The 16165-nt window shown below is 40.9% G+C and overlaps 1 protein-coding gene across 1 annotated transcript in view; it reads right to left on the bottom strand.

Annotated features, from left to right (window-relative positions):
• Nucleotides 1-16165, bottom strand: part of CATSPERE (catsper channel auxiliary subunit epsilon) — a 175277-nt gene that overhangs the window by 150983 nt on the left and 8129 nt on the right. The window contains exons 3-5 of the mRNA XM_089311658.1: nt 15864-15937; nt 15170-15239; nt 11681-11748 (exon numbers count right to left, since the gene is read on the bottom strand). Coding sequence (XP_089167784.1) covers nt 11681-11748; nt 15170-15239; nt 15864-15937 — 212 coding nt within the window. The remainder of the gene's footprint in view (nt 1-11680; nt 11749-15169; nt 15240-15863; nt 15938-16165) is intronic.

Genomic DNA, 16165 nt, shown 5'->3' with positions numbered 1-16165 from the left:
AGTTAAAGGGCAGGCATTTATCCAAGTGGCTAAGATAGGGGGTTGGCACTTCCAAACTCCAAATCAGGGTGTCTAGTTTCTATTTCTGGTTCTGGTTCTTGCCTCCAGCTTCCTGATAATGCAGACCCTGGGAAGGCAGCTGTGATGGTTGAAGTGATTGGGTTCCTGTCACCAATGTTGGAGATCTGAACTGAGTTTCCAGCTCCTGGCTTGGGTCCTTGGCCTAGCCCTAGCCTCCAGCATTGCAGGAATTTGGGGATTGAACCAGTGTATGGCAGCTATCTGTATCTGTATCTCTACCTTTATCTCTCTTTCATTCTTTCTCTCTCTCTGCCTCTCAAATAAGTAACCTTTTTTTTAAAAAAAAAAAAGTAAAGCAAGGAATTATTCATTGTACAATATTCAGGTTAGTGATTAACTCCTGCAGGATGAAAAGGATGTGATAAGAAGGAGCATAAAAAATATTCTGTTTCCAGTAATGTTCTATTTCTTGATTTGAGTGATGGATACATAGGTATTGATTTCACTATTATTCTATAAATGATATTTTTACAGGTGATAGACTTTGAAAATGTTAATGACATATACAAAAGGTATTTTTACAGCATGTACAGAAAAAATATGGGGTCTCTTTTATAAGAGCACTAATCCCATTCACAAAGGCTTTACCTTCATGACCTAATTATCTCCTAAAGTCCCTACCTGTAAATATTTTCACATGGAAGATTAGATTTGAGCATATGAACTGGGTGGACAAAAATTTTCAGTCCATTGCAACAAATTCTCCTCTCTGGTATTTCCCAAGTTCTCTCTGTGAGGGAAGTAAAATGTAGCCCATCTGGTTACAAAGGTAGGTCCTATTTGCCAACTCATCTCTACGAGAAATTTGTATCCCTAAATTTGCTCTTGTCTATTTCTTTTTAAAAATTTTTTATTTAAGTTACACAAGCTTCATGTATTTCATATATATGGATTCAGGAACAGAGTGACACTCCCCTGTTACCCTCCCCTCCTGCACATGCTCCAAACCTTCCTCTTCCTCTCATATCCCACTCCTCATTTTTACAAAGATCTATTTTCAGTTTACTTAATGACTATATAGTTAATTCTACATTAAGTAAAAGAGTTCAACAAATAGTATGAAGAAAGAAAAAAACAACAATAAAAAGAAAAAAGACACTGTTCCTCAACAGACAAGGGCTGTAAACAAAAATCAAATCTCAAAATTGTCTATTTCACTACCATACATTACATTTCAAGTCACATTGGATCAGGGAAAACATATATGTCTTTTGGGGATTGGTTTACTTCACTAAGTTTAATGGTTTCCAGTTGCATTTATCTTGTTGCAAAAGACAAGATTTCTTTTTTTACAGCTGAGTAGTACTCCATAGTGTGTGTGTGTGTGTGTGTGTGTGTCTGTGTCTGTGTGTGTATTCCATAATTTCTTTATCCAGTCAACAGCTGATGGACATCTAGGTTGATTCCATATCTTAGCTATTGTAAATTGTGTTGCAATGAACATGGGGGTATAAATAACTCTTTCATACACTGATTAACTTGGGTTTGGGTAAATTCCCAGGAGTGGGATGGCTGGATCATATGGCAGGTCCATATTCAGATTTCTAAGGTATCTCCATACTTCCTTCCACTGTGGCTGTACCAGTTTAGATTCCCACCAACAGCAGTCCAGGGTACCTTTTCCCCTACATCCTCACCAGCATTTGCTGTTCGTTGATTTTTGTGAGCCATTCTAACTGGAGTGAGGTGAAACCTCACCGTGTTTTTTTTCTTCTTTTTCTTTTTTCATTTCCCTGATGGCTAGTGATCCTGAGCATTTTCTCAAGTGTCTGCTGGCCATATGAATTTCCTCTCTTGAAGAATCCCTCTTCAAGTCCTTTGCCCATTTTTTAACTGGATTGTTTGCTATGTGGATGCAGAATTTCTTGATCTCTTTATAGATTCTGGATGTTAACTCTTAATCAATTGCGTAGTTTGTAAATATTTTCTTCCACTCTTGTCAGTTGCCTCTTTACTTTGCTGAGTGTTTCTTTTGCAATGCAGAAGCTTCTTAGTTCTATATATTTCCATTTATCAATGTTGTCTTTGATTGTCTGTGCTTTTGGGGCCTTTTCCAAGAAGTCTGACTATGCCAATGTCTTGCAGAATTTCTCCAGTGTTCTTTAATAATTTGATGGGATCGGATTATAGATTTCAGTGTTTGATCCATTTCGAGTGGGTTCTTGTGTAAGGTATAAGGTAGGGGTCGTGTTTCACACTTCTGCATGTAGAGAGCCAGTTTCCACAGCACCATTTGCTAAAGAGACTTTCCTTACTCCAAAGATTGATTTTAGCTCCTTTGTCAAAGATAAATTGGTTGCAGATGCACAGGTTGATTTCTGGAGTTTCTGTTCTGTTCTAATTGATCTACAAGTCTGCTTTTGTGCCAGTACCAAGCTGTTTTGATAAGATACAATAGTAATGGGGGACTTCAACACTCCACTTTCATCAATGGACAGATCAGCTAGGCAGAAAATGAACAAAGAAACAACAAAGCTAATCAATAACGATAGAGCAAATGGACCTAACTGATATCTACAGAACTTTCCACCCCATAGTTGCAGAATAAACATTCTTCTTATCAGTGCATGGAACTTTCTCTAGGACTGACCACATGCTAGGCAATAAAGTCTCAGAAAATTCAAAAAATTTGAAACCATATCATGCATCTTCTCTGACCACAATGGAATGAAACCGGAAATCAGCAACTCAAGATTTTCCAGATCATATGCAAACACATGGAGACTGAACAACAAGCTCCTGAATGAACAGTAAGTCACTGAAGAAATCAAAAGAGAAATAAAAAAATTCCTGCAAACAAATGAAGATGACAATACATCATATCAAACTTATGGGATATAATAAAAGCAGTGTTAATAGGGAAGTTTATAGCTATTGATGCCTACATCAAGAAATTGGAAAGGTACCAAACAAATGAGCTATCAATGCATCTCAAGGACCTAGAAAAACAACAACAAATCAAACCCATGATTAGCAGGAAAAAGAAATAATTAAAATTAGAGAATAAACAAAATTGAAACAAATATAATACAAAAAATCAGTGAATGAAGATCTGTTTTTATTTTTGAAAAAAATAAACAAAATTGATACATCACTGGTCCGACTAACCAAAAAAGGAGGGAGAAAACCCAAATCAAAAAAATAAGAGATTAAAAAGGAAATACAGGGTCTGGCACTGTGGTACAGTGGGTAAAGACTCTGCCTTCAGTGCTGGCATCCCATATAGGTGCCAGTTCTAATCCCAGCTGCTACACTCCTGATCCAGCTCTCTGCTATGGATTGGGAAAGCAGTAGACGATGGCCCAAGTCCTTGGTTCCCTGCACCTGCGTGGTAGAACTGGAAGAAGCTCCTGGCTCCTGGCTTCAGATTGAGTCAACTCCAGCTGTGTGGCCATTTAGGGAGTGAACCAGAAGATGGAAGACCTCTCTCTCTCTATCTCTCTCTCTCTCTCTGTTTGCCTCTGCTTCTGCCTTTTTCTAATGGTGCCTTTCAAATAAATAAATAAATCTTCTAAAAAACAGAAAAAGGAAATATAACAACAGATACCACAGAAATAAAAAGAATAATCAGGAATTATTACAAAGAGCTGTATGCCAAAAAACTGGGAAACCAAGTCAAAATGTATAGATTCCTAGAAACATACAATCTACCAAAATTGAGTCATGAAGACATAGAAAACCTAAATAGATCTATAACCAAGATGAAAATTGAATCAGTAAGAAAGACCCTCCCAACAAAGAAAAGCCCAGGACCGGTTGGCTTCACTGCTGAATTCTACCTGACATTTAAAGAAGAACTAATTCCAATTCTTCTCAAGCTATTCAAAAAAACTGAAAGGGAAGGAATACTCCCAAATTCCTTATATGAAGCCTGCATCACTCTAATTCTTAAACCAGCAAAAGATACAACAGAGAAGGAGAACTACAGACCAATATCCCTCATGAACATAGACACAAAAATCCTCAACAAAATCCTAGCCAATAGAATCCAAAAACACAACAGAAAGATCATTCACCAGGACCAAGTGGGATTTATCTCAGGTATGCAGGGATGGTTCAACATTTGCAAACCTTGTTGCACACTCTTGTTGCCCACTTATTGCACTGCGCTTCTGGGTGTGAGGCCTTATGGCCTCTGCTTTCCTGCCTGCATGCTTGCTCCACGTGGCAACTTGTATGGACCCAACCTATGCATTTCTCTTACTGAATAAAAATGCTTAAAAACTTAAAAAAATTTTTTCAAATCAATCAATATGATACATCACATAACAAACTGAAGAACAAAAACCATATGGTCATATCAAGCAGAGAAAGCATTTGATAAAATACAATAACCTGGGGCTGACGCTGTGGTACAATGGGTTAATGCCTTGGCCTGAAGTGCCGGCATCCCATATGGGCACCAGTTTGAGACCCAGCTGCCACCGTGGCTCACTAGGCTAATCCTCAGCCTGCGGTGCCAGCACCCTGGGTTCTAGTCCCAGTTGGGGCGCTGGTTCTGTCCCGGTTGCTCCTCTTCCAGGCCAGCTCTCTGCTGTGGCCTGGGAGTGTAGTGGAGGATGGCCCAGGTCCTTGGGCCCTGCACCCACATGGGAGACCAGGAGGAAGCACCTGGCTCCTGGCTTCGGATCGGTGCAGTGATATTCTGGTTGGTCACTTAGGGGGTGAACCAATGGAAAAAGGAAGACCTTTCTCTCTGTCTCTCTCTCTCTTACTGTCTAACTCTGCCTGTCCAAAAAATAAAAAATAAATAAATTTAAAAAAGAGACCCAGCTGCTCCACTTCCAATCCAGCTCTCTGCTATGGCCTGGGAAAGCAGTAGAAGATGTCACAAGTCCTGGGCCCCTGCACCCATGTGAGAAACCTGGAAGAAGCTCCTGGCTTCCGATCAGCACAGCTTTGGCCATTGTGGCCAATTGGGGAGGGAACCACTGGATGGAAGACCCTTCTCTCTCTTCCTCTTCTCTCTCTGTGTAACTCTGACTTTCAAATAAATGAATAAATCTTAAAAAAAAATACAACAACCGGCCGGCGCCGCGGCTCACTAGGCTAATCCTCCGCCTAGCGGCGCCGGCACACTGGGTTCTAGTCCCGGTTGGGGCGCCAGATTCTGTCCCGGTTGCCCCTCTTCCAGGCCAGCTCTCTGCTGTGGCCAGGGAGTGCAGTGGAGGATGGCCCAGGTGCTTGGGCCCTGTACCCCATGGGAGACCAGGAAAAGCACCTGGCTCCTGGCTCCTGGCATCGGATCATCGCAGTGCGCCGGCCGCAGCGCGCCAGCCGCGGCGGCCACTGGAGGGTGAACCAATGGCAAAGGAAGACCTTTCTCTCTGTCTCTCTCTCTCACTGTCCACTCTGCCTGTCAAATAAATAAATAAATAAATACAACAACCTTTTATGATGAAAACCTTAAGCAGGGGTTGGTGCAGTGGCTCACTTGGTTAATCTTCCGCCTGCAGCACCAGCATCCCATATGGGCACTGGGTTTTAGTTCTGGTTGCTCCTCTTCCAGTCCAGCTCTCTGCTGTGGCCAGTGGAGGATGGCCCAAGCGCTTGGGTCCTTGTACCTACATGGGAGACCAGGAAGAAGCACCTGGCTCCTGGCTTCAGGTCCGCGTATTTCTGGCCGTAGTGGCCATTTGGGAGGTGAACCAATGGAAGGAAGATCTTTCTGCTTGCTCTCTCACTATCTAACTCTGTCAAATAAAAAAATTTTAAAAAAGTAAACTTTAAGCAAATTGAGGATAAAAGGAACATTTCTCACCACAATCAAGGCAATTTATGACAAGCCCACGGCCAGAGCCCTGTTGAGTGGGGAAAGTTGGAAGCATTCCCACAGAGAGCTAGAACCAGACAAATATGCCCACTCTCACCATTAGTACTTAATATAGTCCTGGAAATTTTAGCCAGAGCCATTAGGAAAGGAAAAAGAAATCAAAAGGATACAAATTGGGAAGGAAGAAGTCAAATTACCTCTATTTGCAAATGACAGGATTCTATATATAGGAGACCAAAAGACTCCACTGAGGAGACTATTGGAACTCATAAGAGTTTGGTAAAGTGGCAGGATATAAACACAACATGGAAAAATCAATAGCCTTTGTATATATAGACAATGTCATGGCTGAGAAATAACTTTTTTTTAAAAAGAGACTCACAGCCGGGTCTCGAACCAGCGCCCAGATGGGATGCCAGCACTTCAGGCCAGGGTGTTAACCCGCTGCGCCGCAGTGCCTGGCCCCCAAGAAATAACTTTTAAGATCTGCCCCATTAACAATAGCTCCAAAAAGAATTAAATACCTTGGAATAAATTTAATCAAGGATGTCAAATATCTCTATGATGAAAATTACAAAACACTAAAGAAAGAAATAGAAGACAACACTAAAAAATGGAAAAATCTTACATGTTCATGGATTGGAAGAATCAACATCATCAAAATGTCTATACTACCCAAGCAATTTACAGATTCAATGTAATCCCAATCAAAATACTAACAGCATACTTTGCAGATCTAGAAAAAATGATGCTAAAACTCATATGGAAACACAAGAGACCTCAAATAGCTAACGCAATCTTATACAACATAAACAAAGCTAGAGGCATCACAATACCTGATTTCAAGAGATACTTTCGTCTATTTCTTAACTGGTTCAGAACTCATATATGGAATATTGGTGATTTGCACCTGACGAGGCCAAGGCAACTTCAGCTGGCTGACAAGGTCACAACAGAGGTCTGTCTCAGCAAGGCATGAGAAGGACAGCTGCGGTCCTCTTGGTGGTTTTAGGTTTGATGGGAACTACAAGCTGGAGCTTCCTGGTGGTCCTGCTAATGATTCCTGTATTCCTAATTTTATAGAAGAGCAATGAGTCTCATAACCTCCAAAATGTCCATTGCCTTGTAGAATTGTAATCAAGCAGAATGTTAGTGTAGAAGAAAGGGTTAATGCCTTATGCAAGGTTGAGCTGTTTGTAGAAAAGAATTAAAAGGCAACAGGCTCTCTGGTATATACTTCCCACTAGAATAAAGATAGATGCTAATAAAGCTTTAATTCACTATATGCTACAAATACTACAATGGTTAGGGTGTCTTTTTTTTTTTTTTTTTTTTTGACAGGCAGAGTGGACAGTGAGAGAGAGACAGAGACAGAGAGAAAGGTCTTCCTTTTGCCATTGGTTCTCCCTCCAATGGCCACCGTAGCCGGCACGCAGCGGCCGGCGCATCATGCTGATCCGAAGCCAGGAGCCGGGTGGTCTCCCATGGGGTGTAGGGCCCAAGCACTTGGGCCATCCTCCACTGCACTCCCGGGCCACAGCAGAGAGCTGGCCTGGAAGAGGGGCAACCGGGACAGAATCCAGCGCCCCAACCAGGACTAGAACCCGGTGTGCCAGCACTGCAAGGCGGAGGATTAGCCTATTGAGCCACAGCGCCGGCCCTGGGTAAACCTTTAAATAAGTGCAATAAAGAAATTTAAAAATTACAGAAAAATTGCAAAGAGGGGATACATTTTAAAAAGGGTCTGCTTTGAACTTTGGGCTTCTAGTAAAGATTAGATTAGGAAGGTACTATTCTAGCCTATGTAGCCAATTTCTGCAAAGTTCAGCAGCGCTCGAGGCCTTGGCTTGTGTGGGCAGCCTGTTATCTTGCACCTGTCTGTGATTGTAACCTATGCTCTGAGTATGCCCTTGAAAATCAAAAAAATTGTAATTAGGAAAAATAGACAACAGGCTTTTCATTGTAAGAAGAAAAAATCATTGTGTGGCTTATAACATAAAAATAAAATCTGGTGCTCAAAAGCCAGAGCCATGCCGTCAGCCTTGCTGTGAGTATCTCTCATTTCTTCGAGCACCGACACCTCTCACACCTCGGGGCCCCTGAACTGGCTGGAGCTGGTCTCCGGCATGCACCACTGAAACTATCAACAATAAGTGAAATCTGCCAGTTCCACGAGTAGTAGAGTCAACCCTCGCTCCGCAGTGAGAGTCTGGGAAGGTGTGGCAGTATGTTAGAGAAGAATGGCCCCGTGGTGCTTCTGGTGATGCTTGCTGGAGCATTATCAGGACTTACAGTCTGGCCGAGGATTTACAGTCCAAAACTTTCATATAAACTGCAGAATCCTCTGACTTTAAGGGTCCATGTGGACCTGGACAATGAAGCTCTCAGGAACAATCACTCTTTACTGAAAACCTGAGTATTCTGGTTGGTTCTGCCTGGGTCATGTGCCAATCTTCAACTAATAACTGCAGCCAGTGAAGTGCGGGTTTGCGGAGTTAGTACCAGACAAGTCACATGTAATTAGAAATGCTATCATAGAATAGGGAGGAATGGTCCTCGCAAGAGTATGAACATTAAGTAGATAAAAAGAAATAGATACATTCCAGTCATAATACATTTCTTTATATCCTACACAGTGCTTGGAATATTGCCTGGACTATGATATTAAAGCATTTTCTGAGTCACTCACACTTTTTAAACTTACTGAATACTTTTACTATGCAGTTGATTATGGATTCTTGCATTTGTTTTCTCTTCTTATTTATATTCATTAGTTCTCACGTTAAAGTAGGTTTGAAGAGGGAGGCAAGAGGAAGCGTTGCTTAGGAACGCATATAATGGAAGTGGAAGAGCTCCACTGTCCGAAAAGCCAGAGTTCAATTCCAATGCTATCTTGTAGCGGCTTTGTATATTTATCCAAATGATTTAACCCATGCAAGCTTACTTTCTTTTTCTCTAAAATAATTTAATACGTATCTGGTTATCATAAAAATTGAGAAAGACAACATATATATATAATATGAATATATAGACATAATATGTGTACAAATAGTGGTTGCTATTATTATTATTTGTTGTTCAGTATTACCTTTTTTAACTTTTATTTAATAAATATAAATTTCCAAAGTACAGTTTATGGATTATAATGGCTTCCCCCCCATAACTTCCCTCCCACCCGCAACCCTCCCATCTCCTGCTCCCTCTCCCATTCCATTCACATCAAGATTCATTTTCAATTATCTTTATATGCAGAAGATCAATTTAGTATATATTAAGTAGAGATTTCAACAGTTTGCACCCACACCAAAACACAAAGTGTAAAATACTGTTCGAGTATTAGTTATAGCATTCACATTGAACAACACATTAAGAACAGAGATCCTAATAGGAGTAAGTGCACAGTGACTCCTGTTGTTGACTTAACAATTTGACACTCTTGTTTATGGCGTCAGTAATTACCCGAGGCTCTTGTCATGAGTGCCAAAGCTATGGAAGCCTTTTGAGTTTGCCAACTCTGATCTTATTTAGACAAGGTCATAGTCAAAGTGGAAGTTCTCTCCTCCCTTCAGAGAAAGGTATCTCCTTCTTTGATGGCCTGTTCTTTCCACTGGGATCTCATTCGCAGAGATCTTTCATTTAGTTTTTTTTTTTTTTTCTTTTTTGCCAGTGTCTTAGCTTTCCATGCCTAACATACTCTCATGGACTCTTCAGCCAGATCTGAATGCCTTAAGGGTTAATTTTGAGGCCAGAGTTCTGTTTAGGGCATCTGCCATTCTGTGAGTCTGCTGTGTATCCCACTTCCCATGTTGGCTCGTTCTCTCCTTTTTTTTATTTAGTAAATATAAATTTCAAAAGTACATTTTATGGATCACATTGGATTCCCCCCCCCATAATTTCCCTCCCACTCGCACCCCTCCCATCTCCTGCTCCCTCTCCCATTCCATTCACATCAAGATTCATTTTCAGTTCTCTTTATATACAGAAGATCGATTCAGTATATATTAAGTAGATTTCATCAGTTTGCACCCACACAGAAACACAAAGTGTAAAATACTGTTTCAGTACTAGTTATAGCATTACTTCACACTGGACAACACATTAAGGACAGATCCCACACGAGAAATAAGTACACAGTGACTCCTGTTGTTGACTTAACAATTTGACACTCTTGTTTATGGCGTCAGTAATCTCCCTAGGCTCTTGTCATGAGTTGCCAAGGCTATGGAAGCCTTTTGAGTTCGCCAACTTCAATCTTATTCTGACAGGGTCATAGTCAAAGTGTAAGTTCTCTCCTCCCTTCAGAGAAAGGTATCTCCTTCTTCAATGGCCCTGTTCTTTCCACTGGGATCTCACTCACAGAGATCTTTCATTTAGGTGTTTTTTTTTTTTTTTTCCCCCAGAGTGTCTTGGCTTTCCATGCCTAAAATACTCTCATGGGCTCTTCAGCCATATCCAAATGCCTTAAGGGCTGATTCTGAGGCCAGAGTGCTATTTGAGACATCTGTAATTCTATGACTCTGCTGTGTATCCTACTTCCCATGTTGGATCGTTCTCTCCTTAATTCTATCACATAGTATTTGCAGACACTAGTCTTGTTTATGTGATCTCTTTGACTCTTAGACTTATCATTATGATCAACTGTGAACTGAAATTGATCACTTGGACTAGTGAGATGCCATTGGTACATGCCTCCTTGATGGGATTGAATTGGATTCCCCTGGCATGTTTCTAACTCTACCGTTTGGGGCAAGTCAGATTGAGCATGTCCCAAATTGTATATCTCCTCCCTCTCTTATTCCCACTCTTATATTTTTTTTTGACAGGCAGAGTGGACAGTGAGAGAGAGAGAGATGAAGAGAAAGGTCTTCCTTTTCCCTTGGTTCACCCCCCAATGGCTACTGCGGCTGGCGCACTGCAGACGGCACATCGCGCTGATCCGAAACCAGGAGCCAGGTGCTTCTCCTGGTCTCCCATGCGGGTGCAGGGTCCAAGGACCTGGGCCATTCTCCACTGCCTTCCCGGGCCACAACAGAGAGCTGGACTGGAAGAGGAGCAACCGGGACATAATCCGGCGCCCTGACCGGGACTAGAACCCGGGTTGCTGGTGGAAGATTAGCCTAGTGAGCCGTGGCACTGGCCTCCCACTCTTATATTTAACAGAGATCACTTTTTAGTTAAATTTAAACACCTAAGAATAATTGTGTGTTAATTACAGAGTTCAACCAATAGTATTAAGTAGGACAAAAAAAATACTAAAAGGAATAATGTATTAAGTTGTTCATCAACAGTCAGGACAAGGGCTGATCAAGTCACTGTTTCTCACAGTGTCCATTTCACTTCAACAGGTTTCCTTTTTGGTGCTCGGTCAGTTGTCATCAATCAGTGAGAACATATGATATCTATCCCTTTGGGACTGGCTTATTTCACTCAGCATGATGTGTTCCAGATTCCTCTATTTTGTTGTAAATGACTGAATTTCATTGCTTTTTACTGCTGTATAGTATTTTATAGAGTACATGTCCCATAATTTCTTTATCTAGTCTATGTTCAGTACTATATATTAATTATTACCAATATTAATAATTATCATTAATTATTATCTATTAATTTATTAATAATTAGTAATATTGATGATTTGTTTATATTGCTATTAATATTAATTATTATTATTGATATATTGCAGTATATTTGAGAATATCTTGGCTGGGAAATGAAAGCTTGTATGGAAACCTTTATGTAGATAATCTATTTGGATTAATTAAAAGTTGAAGCTAAATACTCTTTAGAAGCATTAATTAACTTTGTATTCAATCTTGCATTACTTACCTAACTCTAAAATACCACAAAAAGCAAGTATAAGAATCACCCACATACAAATTGCGTTCTTCTTCTTCCTAAAAGAAAATTAAAAAGAAATGATGATAAAAAAATACAAACATGAGTATAGGCATAAAAGTCACAGAGGAATTAAGTTAGCTAAAATTAAAGGAAGAAGAATGAACATTAGAATATACATTAGAATATACATACAATATTAGTCCAGTTTTTGAACTACTAAGAATTTACTAATGTGTGCAATAAATTACAAGAAATTTTAATGGCTTGTTATCCTTACAGTTTGTATTGTATTTTTATTCCTCACTGATATATTATCAAATAATTGGGTGTGATTCTGCTCCACAGAGTACATTAGGCAGTGCATGGAAACACTGTGTGTGTGTGTGTGTGATAACCAAGTGGTTTTGATTATATTTCATAGTCAGATGTACCTCATCAGCTGGTTGTTGGATCTGATGACATGGTATATAAATGAAGAATACATTCCTACATATGCAAATATGCCCATGTCCACATTTTTATATATGTACATATTTTTACATGAGTATAGACTGTCAACATAAACAAAAACAAAAGTCCTTTATTTCCTCATGAACTCTGTGTGTGTGTGTGTGTGTGTGTGCGTGTTTTAAGATTTATTTATTTATTATAGAGGCAGAGTTACAGATGGGGGAGGAGAGAGAGAGAGAGAATGTCTTCCTCTCTGGTTCATTCCCCAAATGGCCACAATGGCTGGAGCTGGTCTGATCCAAAGCCAGGAACCAGGAGCTTCTTCTGGGTCTCCCATGTGGGTACAGGGGTCCAAGGACCAAGGACTTAGGCCATTTCCATTGCTTTCCCAGGCTATTATCAGGAAGCCGGACTGGAAGTGGAGCAGCCAGGACTAGAACCGGCATCCATATGGAATGCTGGTGCTACAGGGGGAGGCTTAACCTACTATGTCACAACGAAGTTTCCTGAATGTGTTCTTGAAACTGGTAAATACAGACTCAAAAAGACAACTGTAGGAGCCAGAGACATGGCTCACGTGGTTAATTTTCCGCCCGTGGTGCCGGCATCCCATATGGGCACCTGGTTCTAGTCCCAGTTGCCCCTCTTCCAGTCCAGCTCTCTGCTGTGGCCCGGAAGGCAGTGGAGGACAGCCCAGGTCATTGGGCCCTGCACCTGCATGGGAGATCAGGAGGAAGCACCTGGCTCCTGGCTTCAGATTGGCATAGCTCTTGCCGTAGCGGCCATTTTGGGGGTGAACCAACAGAAGGAAGACCTTTCTCTGTCTCTCTCACTGTCTATCTCTATCTGTCAAATAAAAAACAAAAGACAACTGTCAATATCTTTTACTTTATAAGGATTGAAAAATGAATTCATATTCATCTGGCCTTACCCATATCACTCTATCTACTTGTTCCCTAAAAATAAAACGTATTAATATCAGGCATAAGTCTCAGAGTAAATGCTGGATTCATCATGTGCAGTCTATACAGCAATAGCTTTGAACACATCTGTATGGAGGTGGCATCAGTTGTGAGGTATGCAGCCAAGACTTTATTACCAACTACTAAAGTGTCAATGACCTAAAAATGCTTTACTTTGTTTTTCTGTTTTTGGTAACCTAAAGAAGAGTCAATATTTTACATGTTGCATTCACTTCTTTTTTTGTAAGATTTTTTTTTTTTTTTTTTTTGACAGGCAGAGTTAGATAGTGAGAGAGAGAGAGACACAGAGAGAAAGGTCTTCCTTTTCTTTTGGTTCACTCCCCAAATGGCCACCATGCTGATCCGAAGCCAGGAGCCAGGTGCTTCCTCCTGGTCTCCTATGTGGGTGCAGGGGCCCAAGCACTTGGGCCATCCTCCACCGCCTTCCAGGGCCACAGCAGAGAGCTGGACTGGAAGAGGAGCAACCGGGACAGAATCCGGCGCCCCAACTGGGACTAGAACCTGGGGTGCCGGCGCCGCAGGCGGAGGATTAGCCAAGTGAGCCGTGGTGCCGGCCCAAGATTTTCTTGAACTGAAGAAAATGCAGTGAAGTAAAAACAAGTCTGCTAGACACTGCTTTTAATCCCGAATATTGCCACAGGTATGTATGATATAAGAACCCATTCATCTGAGGGTACTATTATCATTAATGTGGTGGCTAAGGACTTTCACACCCTTTTTAATAACACTAATGGTAAAAAAAAATCACAGTTTATTATTTGACATGAGATAGTTTTTAAAAAAGATTTATTTATTTCGTTGAAAGGTTACACAGGGGTGGGGAGGGAGGGACACAGAAAGGGAGAGAGATCTTCCAACCGCTGGTTCACTCCCCAAATGGCCCCAATAGTTGGGGCTGGATAAGTGTGCAATCAGGAGCCTGGAACTCCATTAGGGTCTCCCATGTGGGCGGCAGGGGTCCAAGCAACTGCTTTCCTGGGCACATTAGCAGGGAGCTGGATGGAAAGTGGAACAGCTGTGACCCACAGCTACGCTCATATGGGATGCCAGTGTCACAGGTGGTAGCTTAACCTCCTGTACCACAATGCCAGCTCTAGCATGATATACCTAAAAATTAACAATATACCGATACTAACTTTAAAATAGCTCTTTTTATGGGGAAGGCATTCGGTACAGTGTTTAAGATACCATTTGAGACACCTGCATCCTGTATCAGAGTGCCCATGCGATGCAGGCTCTTGTCTCACATAGAAGAATTTCCATGCAGACAAGCAAAGTAAGCAAAGCAGTTTACTGAAAGCAAGGAATCTCCTGTTGCAGCAGTCAGGAGGGGTCTCCACAGGAGGAGTTGCCAGAGAAGCTTGCAAGTGCTGGTTCTTTTATACACAAAGTGGCTCCCTCTGGCCTCTTTCTGAGAAGTGAGTACAGATTTAACCAATCAGAAGGGCAGAATAACAACTTATTAGGAGGCCAGAAAAACAATGTATCAGAAGGCAGGGATTAATAACTATGTCTAGTCTGCTTTCATAATAAAACTAAGCGTAGCCTTAGGCAGCCTCTGGGAAGAAGCAAGTATTTTCCCACTCTTAGAGCAATTTTGTCCCTTTTTCATTCTGACAGGGAGCAGACCTGACTGCCTATCAACCCGTCTAACTGTGCACAGTGGCTATGCTTCTGATTCCAGCTGCCTGCTAATGCAGGCTCTGGGAGGCAGCAGATGATGTTTCAAGTACTTGGGTCACTGTTACTCATTTGGATGATCTGGATCTACATCCAGGCTCTTGGCTCAGTCTTACTCAGCCCCAGCTGTGTAGGCATCTGGGGAGTGAACCAGCAGATGGAAGATCTGTCTGTCTCTTTGCCTTTCAAATAAAAAAAAGTAAACAAATCCATAAATATACAAATAAAATAGTTCTTATTCATACTTACAATAAATACTATTTAAAGCAGGTTAAATTTGGTTGAAAATTTCAAAATAAATGCAAAATAAAATAACAGGAACAATTATTTAAGATGTAATAAGTTATCATTAAAATCAACTTACTGGGCCTGTAACAATTGGTTTTATAGCTTGAAAACCAGGAGAAGAACAACGCAATTCTGTCCTGGGAGACCTAGTAGTTAAAAGAATAGGAAAGAAAAAATAACGATAGATGCACATGAGATTAACAAACCCTCCACACACTATTTTAAGCCTAGAATCTCCAACTATATGCTGATTAGAGAAATTTTTAAAAAGATTTTTTATTTATTTGTTTAACAGGTAGAGTTACAGACAGTGAGAGACAGACAGAAAGGCCTTCCATCTTATGGTTCACCCTTCAAATGGCCGCAACAGCCGGGGCTACGCCCATCTGAAGCCAGAAGCCAGGTGCCGCTTCCTGGTTTCCCATGTGGTGTAGAGGCCCAAGCACTTGGGCCATCCTCCACTGCTTTCCTGGGCCACAGCAGAGAGCTGGACTGGAAGAGGAACAACTGGGACTAGAACCCGGTGCCCATATGGGATGCTGGCGCCGCAGGCGGAAGATTAACCTAGTGTGCTACGGCACCGGCCCCGAGAAATTTTAAAATATAGCAATATCATACTCATATAGTGTTTCAAAGTATTTTTTCTTATCATATCTATTTAATGGAAGGAAATTTACACTAATTATCTTATATCTGTCTATACTATATGAATGCATTTTTATGTGTAAATAAACATATACTGAATATGTATAGCAAAAATATCATATCACCTTTTATCTTGGATAGAGCAACTTTCTGGCACACTCCACTCAGAAAATGCTGTTCCTTCATACTCTAAATTAATCTAAAAGAGAAAGGAAATGAGTTTGAACAAAAAAAAAATGCTTCAACATTTTCACCTCAGTGTTCAGTTGTATAATTAAATTTTCTGGGTCCTTATTTTTTACAGAAAGAATGACAAATTCAATTCCTGTGAAATTATATAAACTAATATGATAAAGGAAAAGGCTACTAACCTTCATGGAATACTCAATAGTCTCTCCCAAACACTCAAGTTTTTAATTTAATTTTA

The sequence above is a fragment of the Oryctolagus cuniculus genome, chromosome 13, assembly GCF_051225735.1.
Source record: "Oryctolagus cuniculus isolate XC-2025 breed Fujian yellow rabbit chromosome 13, ASM5122573v1, whole genome shotgun sequence".
Taxonomy (NCBI): Eukaryota; Metazoa; Chordata; class Mammalia; order Lagomorpha; family Leporidae; genus Oryctolagus; species Oryctolagus cuniculus.
Note: the sequence above shows the minus strand (reverse complement) of the source record. Positions and strands in the feature narration are given on the sequence as shown.